This window comes from Mastacembelus armatus, chromosome 8 (assembly GCF_900324485.2).
Source record: "Mastacembelus armatus chromosome 8, fMasArm1.2, whole genome shotgun sequence".
Lineage (NCBI taxonomy): Eukaryota > Metazoa > Chordata > Actinopteri > Synbranchiformes > Mastacembelidae > Mastacembelus > Mastacembelus armatus.
In genome coordinates, this window is record NC_046640.1 from 9,687,320 (window position 1) to 9,712,186 (window position 24,867).

Sequence of the window (24,867 nt, forward strand, 5' to 3'; positions counted from 1 at the left end):
GAACTTAACTGACCTGCTCAGAGCTGTGACCTCAACCCCATCCAGCCAAATCTCATCACTCAGCGTCAGCGGCCAACATCCCTAATGCTCTCATGGCTGCTGCCAGCATCCAAAATGTGGAGAAAAGCCTGAAATCCGTCTGAGAGGCTGTTACAGCCACAGATTACTGCCTATGATTCTCTAGTGAGATGTTGAATAGGGACATGTGGTTGTAGTATTGGGTGTCCACATATATTTGGCCATAAAGCGGGTGTCTATACATCATATATTCTCATTTTTTTATTATTTATGACACTGTACTAACGCTGTGTGCGACTGCAGTTTGTGGCATTGTTATGCTGGTTTGCATTATCCTGAAGTGTGTTTCTAATATATTTGCTTTTCCACATTTGTAAATGAGCAGGCACAATATTAAAAACACCTTTTCATATGCAGTCCAAAATAAGACCACCACAAAGCCCCGCAGCACCAAAACCTGCCCTGGGAATTAGGTCAAAGCACAAATAACTAAATAAATCTAAGGAGTTTCTATTATTATGTGTCACTATGTCTCGTATCTGATGAACCAGCTGCACGGAATCTACATTCAAATGAACTTTAGGACTTTATGTTTGTGGAAAAACAAATAGTTTTAATCTGCTGCTTAGCTGATTAGTAAGCAGCCCGAACATAGTTCCCTGATACAACTCACATTACATGGAACAGCAAAGTAAAACATGCACCACAAGAGGGCGACTCAGCAGACCTCAGATCAGCAGCAGCTTATCCTCAGATTTAGGTGATGATCTCGGGGTTTTCTGTGTGTTTTTATTGAAGACACTATCGCACATGTATAGTATTTTTTCAGCACTGTTGTTGAACAGATGGGCATAGTTTGAGGTACATTTTGGAAACCTGCTGGATATTTTGAGGTTTGAATCATATGAATCCATTAAGCAACCATTAACCTGCCTGCTGCATTACAGATTTCCTTTTTTCTTTTTTTTCTTTTTTTTTTAGTCAAGATGATGCTAAATTTGGTGAGACCACTTCAAAACCACTAATGCTCGTTTAAGCATTGTAATTGTGTTTGGTGCTCATTGGGGTACTTAGCCTTTACACTTAAGGAAAATCAGTGTTGATGGATATTGATCCAAGACAGTGTGGCGATGAAGCAGCTATAGATACCAAAAAAAAAAAAAAAAAAAATGGGCCTACTTCAAATTTTTCCTCCTCCTATAATCCCCCTGACCCTGTTACTTCTCCACACTGATCTTCGGCACAGAGGACATGGAGACTGATACCCCTGAAGCAGCAGTAGTCGACACAGGGTGATTTAGTTACGCTGTTCAGATCCGAATACTCTCCAGTATTGATCTTCGGACACATCAATTTTCCCACTTCTTACATTCTCCTTTGAGATAACCCCTGCAGCACCTCTGACTAACCTGTATTCTGACAGCACCCTTCTCCATCAATACACCTTTCACTCATATTGTATTCACATGTCAAGTCCTTTAAACCAGGTATTTACTTTTCATAATAACTATGGTCTGAGGCATGCAAGTGGTCACAGTGTGCTTTGAAGCTCTAATCAGTCTGTCATAAGTCTCCTACTAATTAATAACATCACCCGTGTTGTTTTTACTGTCAGATTCTAACAGTGTGTGTAACAGAGATGTACGACAACACCAGGAAACGTATCTATTGGACAGCCAGAAATAGAAACACGTCCTCTGAATGTGACGTGAATGTCAGCAGCGTTATGGATACGAGCCGACACCGTTTTTGGTTTAGGATACATGTGTTTTTCTCTGGACATATCATATTTCCAGTCATATGATTGGTCAGTAACAGGAAACGCCATGTCAGTTTGCAAGGTCAGTAATAAAGTACAGTCTTCATGAACTCGATCGCACTGCCCTCCGACCCAGTGAGACTCTTTGTCAAAAAAATAATTAGTTAAGATAAAAGTAAGCAATTGTAATGTTAATGACTATAGATTAATGTTAAAGCCATCACACATACATCACAACCTCTCCAGTGCCAGATACATAGTCGGATTTTGTTTTTCACAAACAGTCAGCTGTTGAAGCGCCTGTAGACTGTATCTCCTGACCTGTCTGTGGTTATTCAGGCAGAGACTCATGCGCACTACAGCATCCTGGATTTAAAATTTAAACAAGGATGGAGGTCAAAGTAATGACTTTCAGCGTTAAGGCTCTTTGAAGATGTTCATGTTGGATGAACAGCGTGGGCACTGACACCCTGCACATTCCCACTAATTTATGAGCACAATTCACAGATTGTTCTCCGGGTTTAAGTGGAAACAACCTCGAATTAAAGTTGAAAGTCAGGTATTTGAACACGGTCCTTGTTCAAACTGGAGGATTTCTTCTCTGTAATGCATGCAGTGTATAAAAACCAGATGTTGTCCTGTTTAGACACAGATAGGTCTAGTGAAGACAACAGGTTTCTGCTGCTGTTAAAAACAGCGTGACCCTGGTATGATGTTATATAAAAGCAGTGATTTCTTATCTTAATGCTGTTGAGGTGACAGAGTGGGGCTGAAATAAGAGTTGGATAGGTACAGTATAACGTTATGGCCCAGCATGTGTTGAGAGAAGTGCTGGGGGAAGCATATTAAGTTGAGAGCGTGGACACCACATGTTTTGAACAGACTGCCAAGCCAAGGATAGGACATCACCTGCGACTGGTTACACATCTAAAAACAAGAATTATAGTTCCCGTTCAAAACAGTGGAGGAGACGCATTCACCTTCCTCAAATCGTTTGCAAATATAAACCAGAAAAAAGCGCATGCTGAAAGCTGGAGCAGAGCCAAAGCTGTAGGGGAACATACACTTTTCTCCTGGCAGTCTTTACGCTGTCATATTCATGACTGGGATTTCTTTCTCCTTGGTTAACTTTAACTCTTAAAGATTGTACCTGTCCTGAATATTACGCTCAAGTGTCACAGGTTCAAAGAGAAGAATAAAAATGGATTTTTGAGAAGATGATCTCATCAGAGTCATTTAACTGGCCCTGTCACAGCACTATTACAGAAACCAGAGAGCTTTTGTTACAGAAATCATCCCATAAATCATGTATAGCTTATTTATGTAAAACAGATACTGTAATTTCCAGCTGTGCATACTCAACTGAATATCCCTGCTTTGTTTTTGACCCAAGACTTTCTCAATCACTGGTTGTCATTTTTTGGCAAATAGGTTGATGGTAGTGGCTTCTCTGCAATAAATAAAACATTTCCTGCTAATATATTTAGAAAAATTAATTCCACCAGCATTCGCACAAAGATTGCGGGATGATTTTAAATGTTCTATCACACATGACACATCTTTTTTACTCGCTCTTTTCACTCAGAGCAATGCTAAGTGAATTAGCTTGGCATAAATTAACTCCCCTGCTAATTACAGTGGGTGAGTGATTAAAGACTTCCACTGTGTTTGGATCCACTGATGAGGATGAACTCTAATTTATCCTTCTGCTGCTTTCGTAAAGACGGTGCGTTTGTGAGCGAAGCTGTCCTTCCCAGGGTAATGTGCTTCAGTGATTTGTGTTTACTGTGTGTTTTTACAAAACCAGATTTTTGTGGGATTTCAAGAGCAATTTATTGGAAACACAGCTCTGCACAAAATCAAAGCAGAGTCCAAATTCAAGACTTTTCCTCATGTATTTTCCCTTTATCTGTCGTGCTCTGACGGTGAAAGCACTGTTTTCAGATGTCTTCTCCAAATGTACATTCCATTGTGAAAGACAGCTGACCTGCAGCCAGCAGCTCACAAGCTGGAGGCAGACATCAGAAAGCTGAAGGAGAGTGAACAGCACAGCAGTTTACAATATACACCAGACAAAAACCTGAGTAATTTCCAACAAACTAATATGGAATAAATTAGGGGCTAAATGCAAATTAACAAAAATCTCCAAATAGCTCCTGGTTAAGTTTGAGTTAAAGGCTGCAGTGTTATGCAGTAGCACATACTAACTGCCTTTGAGAACAGACCACAAAATACTCTGCAGTGAATAAGTAATGATTAGTTTTGAATCAGCCTCAGTAGAAGTGCACTATATATATATATGGATTGCTTTTTCTAGCCATGCTAGCACCATAGCTCTGGGAATGGTTGGTTTACCACTTTGGTCCAGACTGAAATATCTATAACTATTAAATGCAGTGTCATGAAATTGCGGCACAAACATTCATGGTCTCCAGAGGATAAATCCTACTGAAGGTGGTGACTGTATTTTCCTTCAGCATTGTCATGAGACTGGTGCTGTTGGATTGACTGCCATAAAATTTGATATTTCCCTGAGAATAAATAGTGAAAACCTTGGATTTTCCCTAACCTTTCATCTGGGCTCTATATTGGGCATGGTTTATGATACCTACAGAATCAATGGCATCCCATCAACCTTTGCAGAACCTCAGCTGTTACTTTGTAAATGTTAGCATGCTAAAATGTTAAGCTGAACATGCTAAAGTCAACATTTTAATCTAATCTAAAGAGAACCAATAGTTTCCCAAATCTGCCACTTTTTCCACGAGGCAGTCCTACAATCTGTTTGTCTGAGAAACAAGATACAGACACTTCTGCCAGAGCACAATAAAAAAGTCGTCTTTGCTGATTGTTTGAAATGAGGTGGGACGTCATGAAGCTGTCTTCACTTTCAATGAATTGCAAGATCAAGCCTGGCAAAAATTAGTGAAACATTCTCTGCTGATTTTATTGTAAAGACCAGCCAGTTATTAAGTGCAATCAGCACAGCAGGAGTCATTCTGACAGTGACTCTCAGTGACAAAAAATGCTGTGCAAACCATTCCACCTGGCCCAGTTTGTCCTAAAAGGAAACTGTGACCCGGTGAACTGTAATACACCAGCTGAGGATGTAATCACACAAGTCAAAAAAATGAGATCTAATGCCGAGTTGGCAAAGGTCTTCCTGGAACATGCGCCACATAGGAAAAGCCACTTCATCCACTGAGGAGGACACCACTGATCCTTTAAAGGCCCATCAGATCCTCCGTCACCATTTTTTATCCCACTGCTGGACTTCCACTCATCACAGATGGCAGAGAGTTACAGAAGACAAAGAAGCGATCAATGCCCTCAGCTCCTTGCTTCCAGACCATATGAAAACACTCAATGACTCTTCAGAATAGAAGCTTAAACAGCTGTACCCTCAAAATGTACACCACACATCCTTTGTGTGTCATGTGGTTGCAGACATAAATGGGACAGTGAAGCTGCTGTACCAAGGAATGCACTGAATAATGAAGAAGAATAGTCCTGACCATGCTCACCATAATCAGAAATCATATATGAATCTGATCTAAGACCATACAGATCTGGCCCAGATCTGACATGAAAAAATCCAATATTGTTTGTTCACACTTGCAAAAAAAATCTAATTTGCATCATTTGGAGGAAAAAATATCATCTTTAGGACACTACAGCAAGTAATGTGAACATATCCACACACTCCTGTGCTTTCTGATCTTGTCACTCCCAGCTGCCCTGCAGTAACCTCAGTCTGGCTCACTGTTCCTGGTCTAATTGGCCACATCCACCTGCTCATCTGTCCCCTACACCCTCATTAAGTCACTCGGTGTTTACACTGGCCCAGACTCACTCTTTTCCTGCCAGATTGGCTGTCTTGTTGTTTCTGCTGTATCGGTCTAGTGTCCGCCTGTTTTTTGTTATCTTTATGTATTATGGACATTGCCCTTTAGATCGCCCTTTTTTAACTGTGTTCCTCTAAATCCTGTTTGCATAATGATATTAGCAATTCTCTCACAGTATACCCCCAAAAAACTCAGCTAAGGCATGTGTTTAATTTACAAATAGAAATCTGTGTGTCTAAACAAATAATATACCAAAACAATAATGAACCATTTAACTTAAGTAAACATGGCAAATTCATATTAGTCGTATATAAAAGATATTTTCATTTTCCAAATCCAACATATGCCTTGGTTGGGTTTATAGAGTACTGATGTACATAAGAACAGCCTCACTGAGCCACCCTGGGTCTTCTTGTCTTATGTCATACGTTCCTACTAACAAGCATGAAACACCTCCTGGCCCATGGCATATGTGACTGTTATACCGTGGGTTATTACCATGGCTCATTTTCATACTTGAATCTGTTAAATTGTTGTTTTAGTTCTGGGCAAGTTCAATAAAAACCTGGTTTTGATGATCTAAAACATATAGCTCTGTGTATCTTTGTTAAAATGTTTTATTGCAAGTTATTTTTCCAATCAGAACAAAACTACAAGCCAGAGTGACAAGTTTATTTGCTCCCACAGAAGTGCATGCCAGGTCTCTAGAGGTTATAATTTTATCTACGCATAAAATAAGAGTGCTTTGGAGCAAAAAGCACATTTTGCATCCAATTTTCTGCAGGTGTAATGTATTGTTTGCTTTAGGGAGCTCAAGTGTCTCCAGAGAACTGATGTGCAATGAGGTTACAACTTCAGAAACAGTGTTTTAGACTCTAATCAATGGTAATAAATACTGTTAGATATGCACGTTCCGTTCTTTAGGTAAGACCACTGAGTTAGAGCAATTGAGTGACTGGCCCCTATAATAACTGTAATAGCTAATAATTAATTTTCCGTAGACAATAATTTATTCTGCAGTTAGTTACAGCACAAGCACCCCTATTAGAGTGATGTTTATGAACCCGAGCCACATGTACTTGATCGTTTCATGTGGGTGGATTCTAAGAGAGCCTGAGACAGAGGTCCAGTAAAGCATATACGTCGGTGCCATGTTGCTTCTGAGATGGCACAGTGTGTTTACAGTGACCCAACACACACAGCCACTAAACACCAGTCCTGACAAAACCATACAGAGACGTTCAGGGGATGATATCGCTGAGCACTGTGCATCGCTACATTCCTGGACAGTCGTAAAACCGAGACTTCTGTGCTCTTCCTGTTACCTGCTCCACATGGGTGGTGGTCGCAGCATCTTCACCTCCTAGATCCCCTGCTGTCACCGTGTGGGGAGGCAGCAGCACGAAGGGAGAAGGCTGTTAAAACACGTGACCCTTCAGAAAAGATGACCCAGATGTACATGGAAGCCAGAAGCTGAAATATGCAGGAGACAGGTTGTATTTACACAGGTGATGCTCAGAAACACGTACAGAAGTGGTGCACTCACAGCAAAACATGTCCATCTTAACAGATCACTTCATATCATGTTCTTGGTACATGTGGAAAAGAGAATATCGTCCAGATGTTCTCTCTGCGGCTTTAGAAAGTAGAAAGACTAAAAATCAATGTGCAGACAATTATATCAGTGCCTGAAAAATTGCATTTGATTCAGGTGAATACGTGATACAAATGAACTAACACTGGGGACAACTGAAATAACCACATCTCACTGGGCAGAGACTTCAGACTTAAAGAATCAGCAGTGATGTCTGACCATGCAGAAAATCTGGATTTAGAGTAATGTTCTAAGGTTAGAGAACAGAGACTCCAATAAAAGAGGTGTCAGAAAGTGGGGAAACATTAGACATCAGGGTCTGTGTGTTTTGTTTCCCCCCAGAGCCTGTTCCAGAAAGAAAACCTGCTGTGGTTTGGGCACCACAGAATTTTTGTTTTTATTCGCATGTATTGGGTCAATTTGAGCAGATCAAACCTATTAATAATTTTCTCATTTGTATTGGGCTGATTTTTCCTTAAAGTTCGTTCTGTTTTAACGTATTTACTTTTGATTGTGTTTATTTTCTTTCCTTTTACGTATCAAATTGTCATATATTATTATCTGGTATTTTGAATGATTGACTTTTTTCCTCTTGAAAATGAAACTAGATAAAAATGAGAGTTTCATTTTTTCCTGTAAGTAATAACACAGATCTGTGGAGAGAAGAGAAGCACCGCCTGAGATAAAAACATGTATGATCCACTCTAATTGAGATGTAGTTCTCAGCCTCTTTCTTACCTGCTTTTCTCAGTCCTCTTCACGGTGACGCTTCAGCTAACCACTATAATCAGCCAAATGGATGATGCTTCACTTGAGGTGATGGTGATGTAATATTGATGGCGCTGCGTGATGTCAAAGCCTGTTATCTGTCAAGAAATTATCCCTTGCTCTTCAAGAGCTCAGTAGATAAATGTGCTGTCTCCTTGGCGTCAATCATTAAAGCTATTGTTATGATGCACGAGTTGTGATTCAAACATATTCAGATTTGAGAGTTGCAATTATATTCTGGCAGTTTGCACAAATAGAAGCAAGAGAACATCTGCATAATATCCCTGCAGGCAGAGACATTTACATTTCACTTGCCTTGGATCAAAGGAGCTTAATGTCTGTGACTGTGGCAGGACATTGTTGTTTTCAACCTGCTTTGACCTGTATAAGCGTCCTGGAATCGTCAAGGCATAAAAGCTGTTTGACTTTTTGAGCACCTGGAAGGAGGAAAACATCATATGGAAGTAGAAACGAGAGAAATGAAAAAGAGCCCGGGAGAAAAATCACAATAAATTAAAAGAGGTGTTAAGAGCAGAGAAAAGGAGAAAGGAGATTGTGATAAAAAATAAAAAAAAAAGTGAGCTGCTTGACCGTGAGGAACCGAGGATGAGTATTGATAGCTGACAGAAAGAGGAGTAATATAATTAGCTGGTTGGATGGTATTGACTAGTAGCATAGATAATCTGATCCTCTTCCTCTACCTTCCTCCATGCATCCTTTACTTCCAGAACGTGGGCTTCCTGAGCTCTGGACTTTCACAAACACATCAATACTGTTAAAGAATATTAGCAATTGAAGGCTTTAATTCAGATGCTTAATCACCTTTTGCACATGTGATTCTACAGTAAGTGTGCATGTCAGCATTTCTATGTCCTGATTATTGCCAGGTGAAACAACATTTTAGGTTGATAGATGCATTTCTGTGCCTCTGCATGTGTTTGTTAGGTGTGAGGTCGGGTTAAATTTCTGTCCCATCATGCTTTTCACCTCACTGGCAGTGATCAAAAGCCGTAACCTTATGTGGGCCGGTCACATTCACTCAACCGGTGTTCATGGCTGGCTATTAATGTTCCGGAAATCCTCAACGCAGAGGCAAACCTTTTTAGTGTGTGTACATGTGTGTGTCTGCTAGTATGTCCTTTTATTTTTCAGCTTTAAACATCAAATGTGTATTAGTTCACTTTCTTTACTGTTCTACTTTGTCCTTTTTCTCATCTTTCAGCAAGGTGCCATCACATAGCACCCTTTACACAGCCTGCATCCCAATAATCTCTTTACATCTCTTTGTGTTGTTTGTCATTCAGGCCACAGAGCTTCTCCAGTCAACCATAATCGACCAGTGGCTGCATGCAATTAAAGTCAGTCATCCAAATACAATGTTAATGTTAATGTTAGGCTAAATTCATGGATCCTATTATATAGAATAACTTTTATTAGGATGTTAATGAGAAATAGTCTCTATCTTTCAAAAGATACTACAGTTCTTCATGAGAGCGTGGCTGAAGGTGAAATCGGCTTCAGGGTCAAACCACAAACCCAGTAAGCCCACACTGATTTACAGGGGGCTCTTCTCTCATCCCCCTCCGTAATAGCTGTTGTAATAGCCTCTTGTGAAACAGATGGCGTCTGAATTTTTCACATACAATTCTGTTGATTTTTCCTCTTTTCTGGTCTCCCATCGTGAGGTTAATGATTTAACGAGTGAGACCTTTCAAAAAAACAGACACATATTCAACGTGAAGCTGGAATCTGGTCCACTGGTGTGCAGTTATTTCCCTTAATTGTTTCCTGAACTTTGCCCTTGAGGTTTTCCCTGACCCGGCATATCCTGATGGGGTGCAGTGACGGACTTGGATTTGGGAAGATGGAAGAGGGGTGTGTGTGTGTGTGTGTTTCTGTGTGTGTGTGTGCCTGTGCGTGGGTAGTTGTTCTGGTTCAAGCCAGGTGGCAGCAAAGCCAAATGTACCTCATTTACCTCTGACACACACTCCTCCATCACCTCCAAACTTGAAGCCTGGACTATTCCTGAACCATTCCAGTGAAATTGTTCCCACAGGCTAAATGTGATGTTGTAATGGAGTCTTAACTAAGCAAGAAGCTCGTACATTAATGCCTGGTGTTTCCTTGATTGATATTGTTAGTGCCAGAGCTGAAAACTTGAACTTCAGTCAAACCTGTGTCACAAAAATAAGGACCTATTGTGGACTTGACTGCTCTTACATTTAGACCTGAATCATGAAGACTTGACTTGATCCACATTCATCCACTCTTAAAGATAAGGTAGCCCAGACATCATTCTCCCCAGTTCTGCTTCCCATCTCCTCCTGGAGTAATCCCAAAAAGGTGTGAAGCTTTAAAGCGAAAAATTTTAGGTTTCTTTTGTTCAGGTAAAACTCTGAAAAAGGGCAAAGAAAATAAAACAGAAGAAGTTACACATCTTGCGTCATTAGTCCTTTGACCCAAAGTTTGACAAGAATTACACACACATACTTAACATTTATTTTCTTTTTACATTCAAAATATTTTGAGGCTTTACAGTCCTGACACCACTTTTAACACATATGTTTTACATATATGGTTGTTCTGAGTTGATGATTAAAAAGCAGAACCAATGACCTGTCCAAATGTTCCAATTTAACACACACTCTAAGGCGAGAGAGAAGGCGAAGACGCAATGAATCAGGAACTCCATTGATGTTACATATCAAAATGTTTATGGGTCTTGCAGAGTACTATCGCTTATGTGAAACAAATGTTTCATAAAACGTTTTGTGGCTCTAGAAGCCTGTCAACCTGCCTCGTGTGATGTTAAATGGTTGGGTCTGAGGACTAATACGTTGAAAATTAAAAAATATTTCTTTTTATTTGAGGGTGTGGATTTAGGAGGAAGAGAGTTCACCAGACATCTTTACTCACTTCACTCACTGTGGCTAGTGGTTTGAGGCTACATTAACTGCTAATTGCTAACTGTTGGCGTTGGTGCAGTTGCATCGTGGGTAATGTACGCAGCAGGTCTTGTGGAAAAAGAATCTATAGATTAAAAAAGATGACATTTCTGATTCCAAGAGGGATTTTGATCCATTTTCTAACGGTTCACCATGAGGCTCATAATGTTGTTAGAATGCAGTGCTAAATTAATGAAGTGCCTATTAAAGAGCTGTTTTTAAAGCAAGTACAGATTTTACCCAGATTTTACAGATTTGCACTAAAAACAGCTCTAGATGGAAATTGTTGTTGGTATTACTGTGAAATTGACACAACCGGAGCCTAAATATCTTAAATGCAGGGTCTCAGTACCCACATCCCTTCTGGCATAAACAAAACCTTCCTGTGTTGTTTATCACAATTTTGACCTAAATTAAGTTTCAGCCTCGGCGATGAGAACTACACTTCCCAGCGATGCAGCCATGGCCTGGTCTGACACAGCTGTTTCTGTACTGTACTTGTATCTATATCACTCTGGGGTCATGATGTAGACTTTCTTTATGGGCTATAACGCGTAGAAAAGTTCAGGCCTCCTGCAGAGGTACATTGGTCGACACTGTACCGTGTCCCAGACATCACCCCCAGGGGGAGGTCATTGTATCAGACCATGAAGGGAAGTGGAGGTTGGATGATTCTTTACACCAAATCTAAATCATTCCTCTCGTCTCCTTCTCCATCCCTGTTCTCAGCCTCTGCCCATTTCTCTTCCTGACTTTCTTTTTTCCACCTGGAAAACTAGAAGGCATTGAAACGTGATACAGGCCGGTGGGTTGGAGGGGGTCATGCCAGTTGCTACACTGCCCTGCTAATGGAGATGGATGTGGGCTCAGAATTGTCTCCTAAACAGCCTCGACAACAGAGAGGAGGGGGGAGGGGGGCGAGATCCATTTCTCCTGCGCTTCCTCCTGGGCTGCAGGAGACTCCTTTAACAAGAGGGGAGGGCTGAGCACTCACGACTTGATTTGAGAGAAAGAGGGGAGACCGGGGGATGAAGAACTGCAGGGAGAATGAGATGGCAGAGAGAAAAGACGTGGGGAGAGATAGGAAAGAGAGAATGAGCTTTGGAGAAAGAGAGCGGCAGGAGAATAGCGTGGAGGAATGACATGTTGACAACAGAGGAAGATAGATGATAAGACAGCAGGGAGAGGGAATTGAAGGAGTAATGATATTCAGAGAGGTATAATCCAAAGAGAGATGAAGACTGACAGAGATAAATAAACTATTACAAATCATATACAAATCATTCCTTTGCCTTTATGCCTTCAGTAAGTCCAGCCTAGACATGTCTTTAACAGCTGAGATCTTTCTCAGCTTCTATCACAGTTACCACAACATTTTGGGAGGTTTTGAGCTGAACACTGGTTGTCAGACTAAAACATCGTCATGAACAAATAGAGGCAGGAATAAGAGGAGAAATATGGTTGAAAATGAACTACAAGGTACCTGTGTGTTTTCCACAATCTGGTGCAATAATTTCTCTTTAGAAGCCAAAGACTTTGACTTAAAAAGTCGAACTTTGCATTGATATGTAGTCTGTTTTTATTTTAGCGATCGCTAACGTCCTATATTTTCCATTTTCCAAAAGAGTAAAACATCACAATACAGACTCATTTTATTCAGTTCTGTGGCATCACCTTTACATTATATCTGGTTATTGAGGTTTAAAATTTTCAAGCGGTTATTTCTCACTGCCACACGGAGCCACCGGTGTGCATAGTTGCTTAATGCAGATTTAATAAAAGGGATGGAAATACAATGGTCCTGCTTGTGAGGAATGAATCAGACATGAGTAGAAAATAGAAAATTGATGCTATCAGATTGCAGATATTGCACTGTTTCCTATACACACACATCCAGAACGGAAAGTATGATCAAGTCTACATCAAACTCTTGCCACCTGCCTCCTGATGCAAACATACATTTTCATTAGGGGGATTAAGAAAACAGCTTTGACAGCAAACGTCTTTCACAGCGTTTACTCTGTCCCCAACCTGTTACCCTCTCTATGCTGCTGCAGTAGGGGTAGACTTTCAATGGAAGTGGCACAGATTGTCTGTTTTCTCTACAAAGAAAATGGGATGCTGAATCGATTTCTTGTTCTTAATAATTGTCAGTTTCCTGGAGGTGAGAGTGTTTGGCTGTGAAGTCGAAGAAAGACGTGTGGACAGGGAGAGTCCACATGCTGCAGAAAATGTGAGTTATCAGAGAAACAAATATTCATATTTCTTCCATACATTGTTATATACTGTTTTATTCTTCTTACTTTCTATCTCTATCTTGCTTTACTTTCTTTTATTTCCTTTTTTTTTGCTTCTTGTTTGTTTTTCATGCAGATAAAGAAACTGTTTTTCCAGCTTTCTATAGAAGAAGAACTATGACCTCACCCCCATCTATCACCTTTGGGATGGACTGGTATGTCAACTGTGAGCCAGGCCCCACTGTGTGTGTATGTATATATATATATATATATATATATATATATATATATATATATATATCTGTTCATATAATTTCCTTTTAATTGCTGTTAAAACTGTGCCAAGGATGTTGTTCTGCTGGATTCCATTAGGACGACGTGTGTTTCTAATATCTCTGCTTCTCCACATATGAAAATGAGATGAACAAAATATCAGAAAGAACTTTTCCATATAATTGAAAACAAGACCACCACAAAAGTATGTCCTTAAAGCTGAGAATTGGCTAAAAGCTTAACTAAAGAAGTCTCAGCTGAAAAGTATAAAACAACCAAAGATTTTTCATACATGGGTGTCATGTTTACGTAGCCTCATTGAGCAGATTGGGAAGAAGAGAACATGTAAAGTCAGTTTCCATTTTTAGTGCTATGTGGTGAGTAAACCATCAAAAGCAATCTGTTTAATTATATCAAGATTTATAAGAAAAATAAATGTAGTCTGCTGGATCAGTAGACGCATGGATATGAAAATATACATGACCTGTTCTTATACAAGGGCTCCCCCTTGTGGAGAAATATAACAACACATAACTGCAGCCCAGTCAGTCTAAGAGCTGATGAGCTGATAAGAGCTGATCTTACTTCTTCACATAATCAAAAATACATATTAATTCATTTTGACAGGACATATAATAACATAATCTAGCTTTGATTCTTGATCTTGCTGTATTAACATGTATTAACATGTATTATTAGGATCCTGTTTACTTTTGTCTCTGAGTTCTCGTATGGCCTTCCAGCTGTGCTCCAGACCGTCCCTCAGCTCTGCCAGATCTGATCTGATCCCCTCAAGGAGCTCCAGCTTTGAGAGTTTCTTGTCAATAGATGAGATCACTTCCTCGTCTCCAGCCTTTCCAACAGTGCACCGGTCTGTGGTGAAACAGTTGGATTCAGCCATCTGAAATGACCCCGTGGTTTGTTCCCACACCATCCCAAAGTATGAATCTATGAAGGCTTCCAGTTCCTCCAGGCTGCTGTTACCCCACTTGTCAATCAGCCCCTGCAGATCTCCAGACTCAATGAGTTTCCTGCAATGCAGATTGGTATTTTCCTCCACAATCCTCCCATCCTGTCTTTCAGGTAAAGTTAAAAGCACTGTGGGATGTCTGGGTGAGCACAGATTCACTTGACTTTTACCACTCAATCTCACACTAGTGTGAGGATCATCTCTAGGGAACCAGATGGGCAGATTAATTGTTGTAGGCCACTTTGGTCCTTTACCATGGAGCACAGAGGCTAAGCAGAACATGAAGCCATCCAGGAAGGTGAGTCTTGTCTGTCCACCTGCTCCTCCTGCTGGTAGTGCAACTGTCTGAGTAGCATCATCTGGGCCCTCTGAGCAGTTTAGTGATGGACAAGAAGTGAAAGTGGCTGATTCAATAACTGTAAAGGAAATAAAAACGTTAATGATTTTATGTGGTCATGATGTGGTCAATTTTCATCCTGGCATTTAACAACTGTAACCCTTCCTAACATTTCTTTCAGCATAGTTCTCGTCTACAGCTACCTCATCATGTACACCCTAACTGTTAACTAGATCAAATAAATCATAAATTATGTAAATACTCTACTGATGTATAGGCAGACAGAAATGCCATTATATTAGTAAATATTCAAAATGTTGCATTTTATGTGTTTTTGACAGTTTTTAAAATCTGTTCTAGTATTTGTTGTATTTTAATAACAGGTATTTTCTTATTTATTTACTGTCACATTTACCTGTACTATCTACTACTGTCCACCTCTACCGTCGTTTATTTGTTTTACTGTAAAATATCATTGGCAAAACTATGCAAAATTAAATTTGAGGGAGAGATGCCAGAAATTATTTAATATATGTTAGTTGTTTGTGTGATTGGAAAATATTGGCTGGTATAACATTTTATAGCAGATTTTAGTTTTTGGTGTTTCAAGCTGAAATAGGAAAAATCGAATCTTATGTGGACATCTGTGTGCAGCAGGGGTGTATTCGAAATCACTTCCTCATTCATCACTCACCACTCTCTATACAATGTACTGTAGACAGCTTTTTTTTTTTTTTTTTTTCAAGAGTGAGCAGTAAAGTGAGACTTTGGGCACTAGCTAATCATTCTCATCCCCATCAGGAAGTATGGTTATCCAGTAATATATGACACAGCTCAAAAAGATGTCTGCATTAGAACAATTGTTGGGGAAAGAAACATTTGATTGAGGTTGACTTACAGTCATGTGACAGCTGATGTCTGCAGTTCACAAGCTCCTTGAAGTCCTGCTGCTGTTCTCGTGCTGAAGAAATCCTTTTACATAAGTGATCACCCCTGTGGAGGACGGCCAGCCTCTCCTCAACCAGCATCTCCTCCACCAGTTCCAATAGCTCAGTAACCTGAGCTCCATCCCCCCAGTGTTTATTGTCCAGGACATGATATCTGTGTCCACACTTCTCCACGAGCCTCTGCAGCAGCTCTCCTTCACTCTCAATGCGCTGCTCGATGCTCGTGTTTCCCAGCCAATCACCATGGCTGAACAGGACGACAGCTTTGCTCCACAGCTGTCCTCCTCCTGCCTCCAGCTGTTCCTCTATGCCTTCCCAGTGGCTGTCTCTGAATGAAGAGCTCACGTTGACAACCAGGAGGACTACATTGGTTGGCATCAGGAGGTCAGAGGTCACAGAGAAGCAGCCTGGTGTATCCAGTACAGTAACGGTCTTGCTGCTGATTTTACCTTGTGTTTCAGTGCAGGAAGTGGTTTGGGTGTCTGTGTTGAAGCACTGTCTGCCTAGGATGGTGTTTCCACATGAGCTTTTGCCTGTTTTCTTGCCACCAACAAGCATTATTCTCATCTCTGGCAGAGGATTGAGCTTCTCTGTTAGAAAGGAGATAATCAAATCTGTTAGAAACACGGGATCCAAAAATGATTAAAAAAAAACAACAGCTAAGTTAATTTTTGTTATATTAGCAAAACAAGCAGCTGCATTCTTAATCATTTTTAGACTTATCTAACTCACCCAGCTGAGACCTCGCCATCTGCCTTTGTTTCTCTCTCTTTATCCGTCTCTCTTTGGCTCTCTCTTTCTCTTTTCTCATCTTCCTCTCCAGCTGTTTCATCACTTCCTTTTCAATTTCATATTGCCAGCCACTGTTGCAACCAGCCAACATTACTTCAATCTTCTCAATCAACTCTCTGACTTGAAATCCATCTCCTTTAGTTTTATTGTTCAGAACGTGGTACCTGTTGCCACACCTTTCAACAAGCCACTGCAGAGGCTCTCCCTCACCCTCGATATAGTGCTCAGTGGTGGTGCCTCCCAGCCAGTCCCCGAAACTGAACAACACAATCACACGATTCCAGATGTGGTCGCTGATCAGCTGGAGATGTTCCTGTGCTGCTCTCCTGTAAGTCTCATTGAAGGCTCTGTCCGCACGGATCACCAGCAGGAAGACATGAGGCCCAGGGGGACAGAGGGACAAGCTAAATACCATCTCCCTCCGGTCAAACACGGAGCTCTCATTGCAGAAGTAGTTCATCCACCAGCCTGGTGTGTCCACTACAGTCACCTCCCTCTCAAACACCACTCCTTTACTAACCTGGCACTGTGCTGTTCTCGTGAGTGGCTGGTTCATCTCTCGACTCAAGATTGTGTTGATTGCCGATGTCTTCCCTGAGCCCTTTGCTCCCACCAACACAATCCTCATAGTGGTAATGGGCTGCAGCTTTTCTGATTGAACACAAGTGGAAGTACAAAGCAAAGAGAAAAATTCTTCAGCAATGTAGTTTTTCTTCAAACATCCATACAAGAAGCATATCTGTTCTTTCAGTACGAACCGACCAGCAGCAGCCTGCAACCTCAGCTCAGCATAAAGACTGGGAACAGGGGGAAACAACTAGATGGTTCTCTCAAACTGAAACAAGTGTGGAACTGAGTTTATGAGTGCAAGACTATTTTTGACCATGTGCAGAGACATACTGGAGTCTCCAGTAGTTGTCTCACAACCTCGCACTAAAGAAAAAACAGTTTGTTATCACAGAGCCAGGCTCGCTGTTTCTCCATTCCTAGTCTCTTTATGCTAAGCTAAGCTAACTGCCTATCAGCTGAGGCTTCATATAAACTCTACAGCCATGATGATGAGAATAGTATCAAACTTTTCATCTAACACTGAGTAAGAAAACAAATATACATATCAAATTTGCTTGAAAAATTATTTTTTTAGACTTTACAACATTTAATTGATTTGTTGTTTTGTATAGTTAAGTCCTGTCAAACATTGAAATATGCAAATTTAAATATTGTTGAAACATACATTATGTTACTAATATGTTCATCACATTTCATAAGTGGTTTTAAAGAATCAGTCTGGTAATATTCTATATTTTAATTATTGTCAACAAACCCCATGAAAAGACTAAAACCAACAATATACTGAAAGTATCCAAAGCCTGGTATGTTATTCGTGTGTGCCATAGAGCTCCACTGTTGGCAAAAAATAATAACACTGGATGATCTGTTCCTTCATTACAATAAACTGTAGTTTATTTGACTAAATCACAATTACACAGTCCTGCTGCCAGAAACACTTATGTCTGATAAAACTGAGATGGAATAAATGTAAAAACTGGAATATAACACCTGACACTTAAACTTTGTAAACTAAAAATCTAAGCTATAATACCCCTCAGTAGAGCCTCAGTAGAAAAAACTGATTGTTTACCAAAGCAATATATTCTCTTTAATTGCAAAATGATGTTTAATGAATTGAAAAATTACCACTGACTCACCTTGCATGACAGATCTGTGTTTTTATTCTCCTTAACCTCTTCTGAACTCTCTCCTCCACTCTTCTCTCCTGTGCAATCACCTGTAAAATATTTTCCTGCATTTCAAACACTCTTTTTCCATTTTCTTTGACAAGTTTCCGTATATTCTCCAGTAACTCTGTAACACCAGTATCTTCACTCAAGTTAATACTGTGACACCTCTGACTACACCGTTCAGTGAGCCAGCGCAAGGCCTGTCCACCATTTTGCTCTTCTGCCACTGTGTGATCACACCTATCAGCTGAGGTGAGGACAACCATGCAGTGACTCCACACCCTTTCACCCAGCAAGCCCACATGCTCCTCTACAGCCCGCCGACGCTTCTCTGAAAAGGCTGAGCTCGCCTTGATTGCGATCAGAAATACGTGTGGGCCTGGTGAGCAGTGAGAGACGCTGCTCAAGATTTCCCTCTTCACCAGCTGAGTTGTCTCCTGAGCGCTGAAGTCGCACCACCAGCCAGGAGTGTCCACCACTGTGAGCCACTGTCCTGCCACCAATCCCAGCCTCCGGGTGCAGGATGTCCTTTCTTTGACGACAAACTCCTCCTTGCCCAAGAGTAAGTTTCCCACAGAGCTTTTTCCAGAGTTTCTGCCACCAAGCAGGATGATCATTAAGTGTGGCATACACCAGCCATCACCTAATATAAAAAAGAAGTAATCACACAGAAAGAAAAGAGGGAAACAAGGGTTAAAAGGGTTTATATTTTCTGATTTAATTTCTTTTATAGTAGTAAATTAAAGGGCTTTGAAAATAAAAGCACAAATTTATGTGTAATTATATGTCTGTCTTATCACTAAAAATGTGCTGGGTTATCAATAACAAAACTTAAGCTACAACAAAAAATATTTACTGGTACCAGCTCCCACTGTGTGAATGTTTGCTGATTTTCTTTTACAGTAATGAGTTCTAGAGTAATAAGTACTGGTAAGAGCTAAGTAATTTTGGGCTGTAATCCTGCAATTCAAATTTGTCAGCTCTGTCTCTGAGAAATGATTATGGATATTTATTACTACTTCGTGACATGAATTAATCAAAGAATTGAAAAATAAAGTAGCACTGTAATTGACATATACTGATCATTATTAGTTGCCTCCCTAAAATATATATTACACAAAAATGTGCACAGATATGATTCTTTTGTCTGATAATTAAGATAAATTGTATCTTTTTTTAAAATCTAAACCATATCACACTTTAAAAAAAATTTTAATAATTACATAAAAGCAGAATCATGGATATAATAAAGTTATTAGAGGATATCAGAAATTGAAGCTTACACGCTGATAGATCACTGGTTGCCATATCCCATTCTGTACCATCTACAAGCTGAGAGACATCGAAACCGTGCTCACTGTTGAAAGAGCAATATCAGAAGTGAGTGTTTTATACTTTTATGAGTTTGAAGGTTGCAATGAATAACCACACCTCGGAGGAGCAGGTTGACAATCCACTGTGAAGTAAAACACGGTGTGTCTGCAGCATTTATCATTTACCAAACCCAACTAGGCAGTAGAGTTCATGTTGTATGTTTTCTAACACTGAGTGACTTTTAATTATCAAGTGAATTTCCAACATGAGAATGTGAATTTGGAAATAAATAAGTACAAAAGAAAATAATCCAAGTAAATATGAGAAAAACTAAAAAGGATCATTGAGTTTTTTAGTATCTATGTACATGCATTCAATAAAATCAGGAGCCAGTCCTCAATGAATCCAAATTATCTTAATATCATAGGCATTTCATCAACAATTTTGACATCTACAGTAATGCAATAGCCTTTTATGTGATGGGCTGAGCCAAGCATTGTCTTATTTTGTCTTAAATTGACTCAGTCCAATACTTTTTGCATAAAATCTGCATTGTTTTTAAATTTGATGGCGAGGATATGTTTTATTCACTACTAGTCTTAGAATAAACAGATGAATCTCATCCCTGGGGTGAAGTCTAATGAAGTTATAATTCATTTTCTAAAGATTTTGTGTAATTGTTTCAGTATGGTAGAATCCTCTGTTCACCAGATTGAGCTAAAGCACTCCAGACACAAAATTATAGGCTTTGGTAAAAAGCTCTGTATCTGATGATATTCCATAATATTTTGCTAGATACATGCTTCTGTTAAACTCTGGGATCTCAGGGGAAGTTTTTACTGAACCCTCTCCCCTGACCTGCTGATATATGTGCACAGTGTATTTTATCCTGTCACCTCTAAATCCCCATTAGGACAAATAACAGGCATCTTCATTATTGGCTGAGAGACAAGAAATCAACCAGTACTCTGGCAGTAAAGTAAAATAACCAGGCTTTAAGTTTTGTTTGTCATTTTGGTAATCTGATTTTAAAAGAACTTATTTGTTTAGGGATTAGCACCATGCAAATATGATGTAAATAAAAATACTAATTACGGTGGCCTTCAAGAGCAAACGCGCTGCAACGGCCAAAACACTTGCAAAAGAGAAACGCTGCAACAATGAAAACACCTGCAAGAAAGAAAACACACCAGAAGTGAACCAGGCTAATAGGGGGACCCTGAACTGAGGGTGGAACATCTGAAGGTACGTTTTCCATTTATTATTTTTTAAACACTTAGCCGTCATCTTTTATAATTCTGTACTTTTATAATGTTGTAAAAGTTGACGGTCAAGTGTTTAAAAAGAAATAAATGGAAAATGTACCTTTTTTATGTCGCCTCTGTATAAGTTAGCCAAACTTTGTTCATCAGCCAACTCAGTTCGGGGTCCCCCTATCGGCCTGGCGCACTTCCTTGTGTTTTCTCTTTAGCAGGTGTTTTCGTTGTTGCAGTGTTTCTCTCTTGCAGGTGTTTTGGCCCTTGTCGGCCACCGTACCTAATAGCCTTAGAAGCACGTTTTGACACAGGCTCCTCTTCACAAACAGGGTCACAATAGACCCACATGCAAATGTACTTACAAATCGGAACTGAAATTATGCAAATCAGTTGGAATGCAGTTTCCCATGTTTACCTGCAGGTAATTCCGCCATGATGAGAGTGGATAACAAAAACAAAACAAACAATATTCCAATCAAATAAAACACAATATAACTGACAGAAAGAATTCTGCTTTAGTACTAACAGTACTTTTATTGATACTTTAAGTGGATTTTGCTTTTACTTGTAAGAGTAGCTTCACCATGTACTACTGATACCTTTAGGTAATTAAAGCACCTCCCACCTTTAGAGGCCTGTGACCTGTAAATTAATCCTATCAGTTGTGACTGTGTTTAGTTAGAATGAGACATTAAAGGCTTCCTGTGATGCCTTTCAAAATAATATATTTATGGCCACTATTCTTTGAAATACCAAAGTCAAAATATAAATGCAATATAAGTGAATTCTAATGTGTTTGGGTAAATAAGATCATACCATTTTTTGCAGGACCTCTTTTTGTCTCTGAAAATATTTTATTACTCTACCTGTATGTTCGCTGCTAATGAACCTGGCACAGATCAGACCCCTGTTGATGGAAACTAAACATCTTAATGTCTGAAGTGCCTAAACCCTTTGCACAGGGCTTTATGTGGATGCATAGTTGTGTGTGCACGCATGTTTACCGTAAAACACTATGCCACACTTATTTTACTTTAGATGTGACTAATTTCCGCCGACGGGTGTCGATAAGGTTCAACTCCGCCCTGCTCCTTTGCTTCTTTGCTTCCGCTTTAAACGAGCAGCAGAAGCAGCAGAGCAAACTGAGCTTTGAGGCGGTGACATCGGCAGAGGAAGAGCCACTATGGGGGTGAAAATTAAAGTCGAATATTGGTGAATATGGCTTTTATATGTTTTTACTTTTTATTCCTCAGCTCACCTGCTTCTGCGCCTTAGACGCGGGTTCAGTGTAAAACGGTGATTGTTGTAGATTAGCAGCATTAGCTCCGAGCTAAACTAACTTGAAGTGACTCTCAGCACAGTTAGCACCAAGGCTAATGTTTACAACCTCGGTCTGTTTTGCTTTTCGTTTAAAATAAAACGTGTATTTTCCCCTCTAGCGGCGGATGAGGTTACGCACCCCGCTATCAGGAGCTAGCCCGAGTTATCAAGGGTGAGTTTCCCGATGCGGATGTATCCGGCTTCGTGGGGAGAACAGGTAAATATAACTGAGCAAAGACGTTTTATTTATTTATTTTTTTACATGACCTGATTGTTAGTTAGTCATCTAGTTTTCATGTGGGTCTACACATTACTCATGTGACAAAGCGATGTGCTGATGTTATCTTGTTTCGGGTTTTGCGGGTTAGGAAGCTTTGAGATCGTAATCAACGAGCAGCTGGTCTTCTCCAAGCTCGAGACTGGTGGCTTCCCGTACGAGGATGATGTACGTAACGTGCAGGCTTCAATACGCAAACTGAGCACAAAATCTAAATCACAGCCATAACAATTTGTGATTTATGCTTTTCTTGCTTCCGGACACAGATCATGAACGCAGTCCAGAGCGCATGCGACGGGAAACCTGTGCATAAGATCACCAAAAGCCGCGCACCCTGCGTCATCATGTAAACCCCTCTCCGATCTGCTTTAACAACATCAGCAGCAACAGCAGCAGTCAGTATGGTACCATGCCCAGCAGAGATGTACTCTGACCAATCGCTACTTCCCCCCGAAAGCAGATCGTCAAACTCTCATCTGCTGTCTGACTCCTCTCTCTGTTCTCATAGTGGTGCTCCAGGCTGTTAATGATTACTGTGGCCTAAAACAAATGGCCATGGTATGATGAATATCTTCCTGGAATTCCCTCCTTATAAGAACAGAGACATGGAGAAGATGCAGAAAGGTTGGAGTTAGAGTTGGAGGGAGCTCTCTGTTTTATTTTTATACCTTCATTTCCTGGCATTCTCATAACTACCTAGTTGTTTTTCTTTGTTTATTCATCTTAGATGCAAAGACCAACTTTCAGTGAATGCAATGCAATACATGATACTTGCACTTCTTTTTTTTTTTTTTAAGCATGAGTTTTTCTGCCTGTGTAGCCTTCCATGGTGAATAATTGATTACTGAAGCCTTTTTCTAACTATTTAAGATACTGTTTACTGTAGGTTGTGGAAAGTGAGGCAATGTTATAAAACCTATGGTGGGATGAATGCTTACGCTGACAATATTCTTCTGTCTTAATCCATATGAAATTGGAGTAGGTCTGTTTTAATTGATTAGTCGTAGTGGTAAATTGCATGCCGAGCTCTGTCAGGCTCATCCGTAGATTAAACTGGTCAAGTACTAGAGCGATCATCAATGGTGTTTTTGAAAACCACCGCCCACTGGTTTGTCAGCTCACTCTAACTAGATGTCTGCTCATTTTCCAAAAATCATCTTGCATTGTTTACTCAGGTGTCCAAACTGTAGACTTTAAATAAAGGTGGAAGGTTGTTTAAGTCCTGTTTGTCACTTTTTTCCATCCTGGTGTCCTCCCTCATTTTCGACAGACTGTACAGATCGTGTGCATGATTACTACATAGTTGCTTCCACTGAGTTAAGCAAGAATCTGGTGTAACTGCTCTATCTTTAGCCTTCATACAACACATACCTTTTTTGTAACAATGGACAGGGTTGTTGTGTGCAGCCTTAACACAGAGCTGCTCCCTTGGGTGGCAGCTGCGGATGGTTGCCGAGATGAGTCTCTTGGTATTGTCTGCCAGCAGCGGTTAATTACTGTTGGGCTGGGTTTTCTTTCTGTTTATAGTAGCGGACTGTGACGACAGTAGCTCAGGGTAAAGAGCACTAAACATAAACAGCGCAGGTTACTTTATGCACACACACGCCCGACATTTTAAATAAAAATTAGTCAATTTAATTGCCACTTATAGAGTTATGTATCTCGCTTGAAGAACTTTTTTGCAAACAGAAATAAACAGGAGTTGCAGGCCTTGCTGCCCAAATAGTCATGACACCTTTATCATGATGAACACAGCAAAAATCAAGCCGTTCATAGACGGGCAGTGTTTTTTCACATTGTTTACACTAAGGGGCGCCAAATTCAATTGACTGCTTGTCTTCAGTATTTGGCCTTGGGTATATCCTAACTCAAAGAGACAGCAGTGTCACACTGTGGTCAAATGCAGAGCAAGTTCAAGTGTATGCACTGACTTGAAAACCCCCCACAAGTCTTCTTTTCTCTTGTTCCGCTATGCATTGATTTTTATGCAGTAGCATGGAGTTGCACTTTTGACTTTAGTTTTGCCTTTGGAATCAGCAGAATACTCTCAGCTAAGAACATGCTTAAGGATACTCATAAAGATATGTCTTTATTTCCAGAAGCCAATCAAAAGGAAGTTGAAATATGGTATGGTATTTGTTAATGGATGGTACTGTGTCTTGTGCATGTTTAATGTTAAACACTGGGACTGCAGTGCATTCAGAAAAATTCAGACCCCTTCACTTTTTTTCCAGTTTTGTTATGTTGCAGCCTGATACTTTAAACTCATTTTGTCCAATTAACCTACACTCAGTCGCACATAATGACAAAGTGGAAACATAATATTAGGAATGTTTGTAAGTTCATTAAAGATATCACATTTACATAAGTATTCAGACTCAGTACTTAGTTGAAGCACCTTTGGCAGCAATTACAGCCTCAAGTCTTTATGGATGTGATGCAACAAGCTTTGCACACCTGGATTGGGGGATTT

The 24,867-nt window shown here is 40.1% G+C and overlaps 2 protein-coding genes across 2 annotated transcripts; one reads left to right on the top strand and one right to left on the bottom strand.

Moving 5' to 3' along the window:
* Positions 1–13,527: 13,527 nt before the first annotated feature.
* LOC113141164 (GTPase IMAP family member 8) lies at positions 13,528–19,592 on the bottom strand. Its single transcript, XM_074933682.1, is given in 5 exon segments — positions 13,528–14,825; positions 15,645–16,283; positions 16,426–17,125; positions 18,191–18,870; positions 19,511–19,592. Coding segments are annotated over 5 exon segments (2,748 nt in total). The 5' UTR covers positions 19,536–19,592; the 3' UTR covers positions 13,528–14,121.
* A 2,277-nt stretch (positions 19,593–21,869) lies between these two features.
* On the top strand, positions 21,870–23,613 carry LOC113141033 (migration and invasion enhancer 1-like). The gene is made up of 4 exons (XM_026325213.1): positions 21,870–22,009; positions 22,237–22,334; positions 22,486–22,562; positions 22,661–23,613. The coding sequence occupies exons 1-4, from the start codon at positions 21,981–21,983 to the stop codon at positions 22,742–22,744; spliced, it is 288 nt and encodes a 95-aa protein (XP_026180998.1). The 5' UTR covers positions 21,870–21,980; the 3' UTR covers positions 22,745–23,613.
* The last annotated feature ends 1,254 nt before the right edge of the window (positions 23,614–24,867 follow it).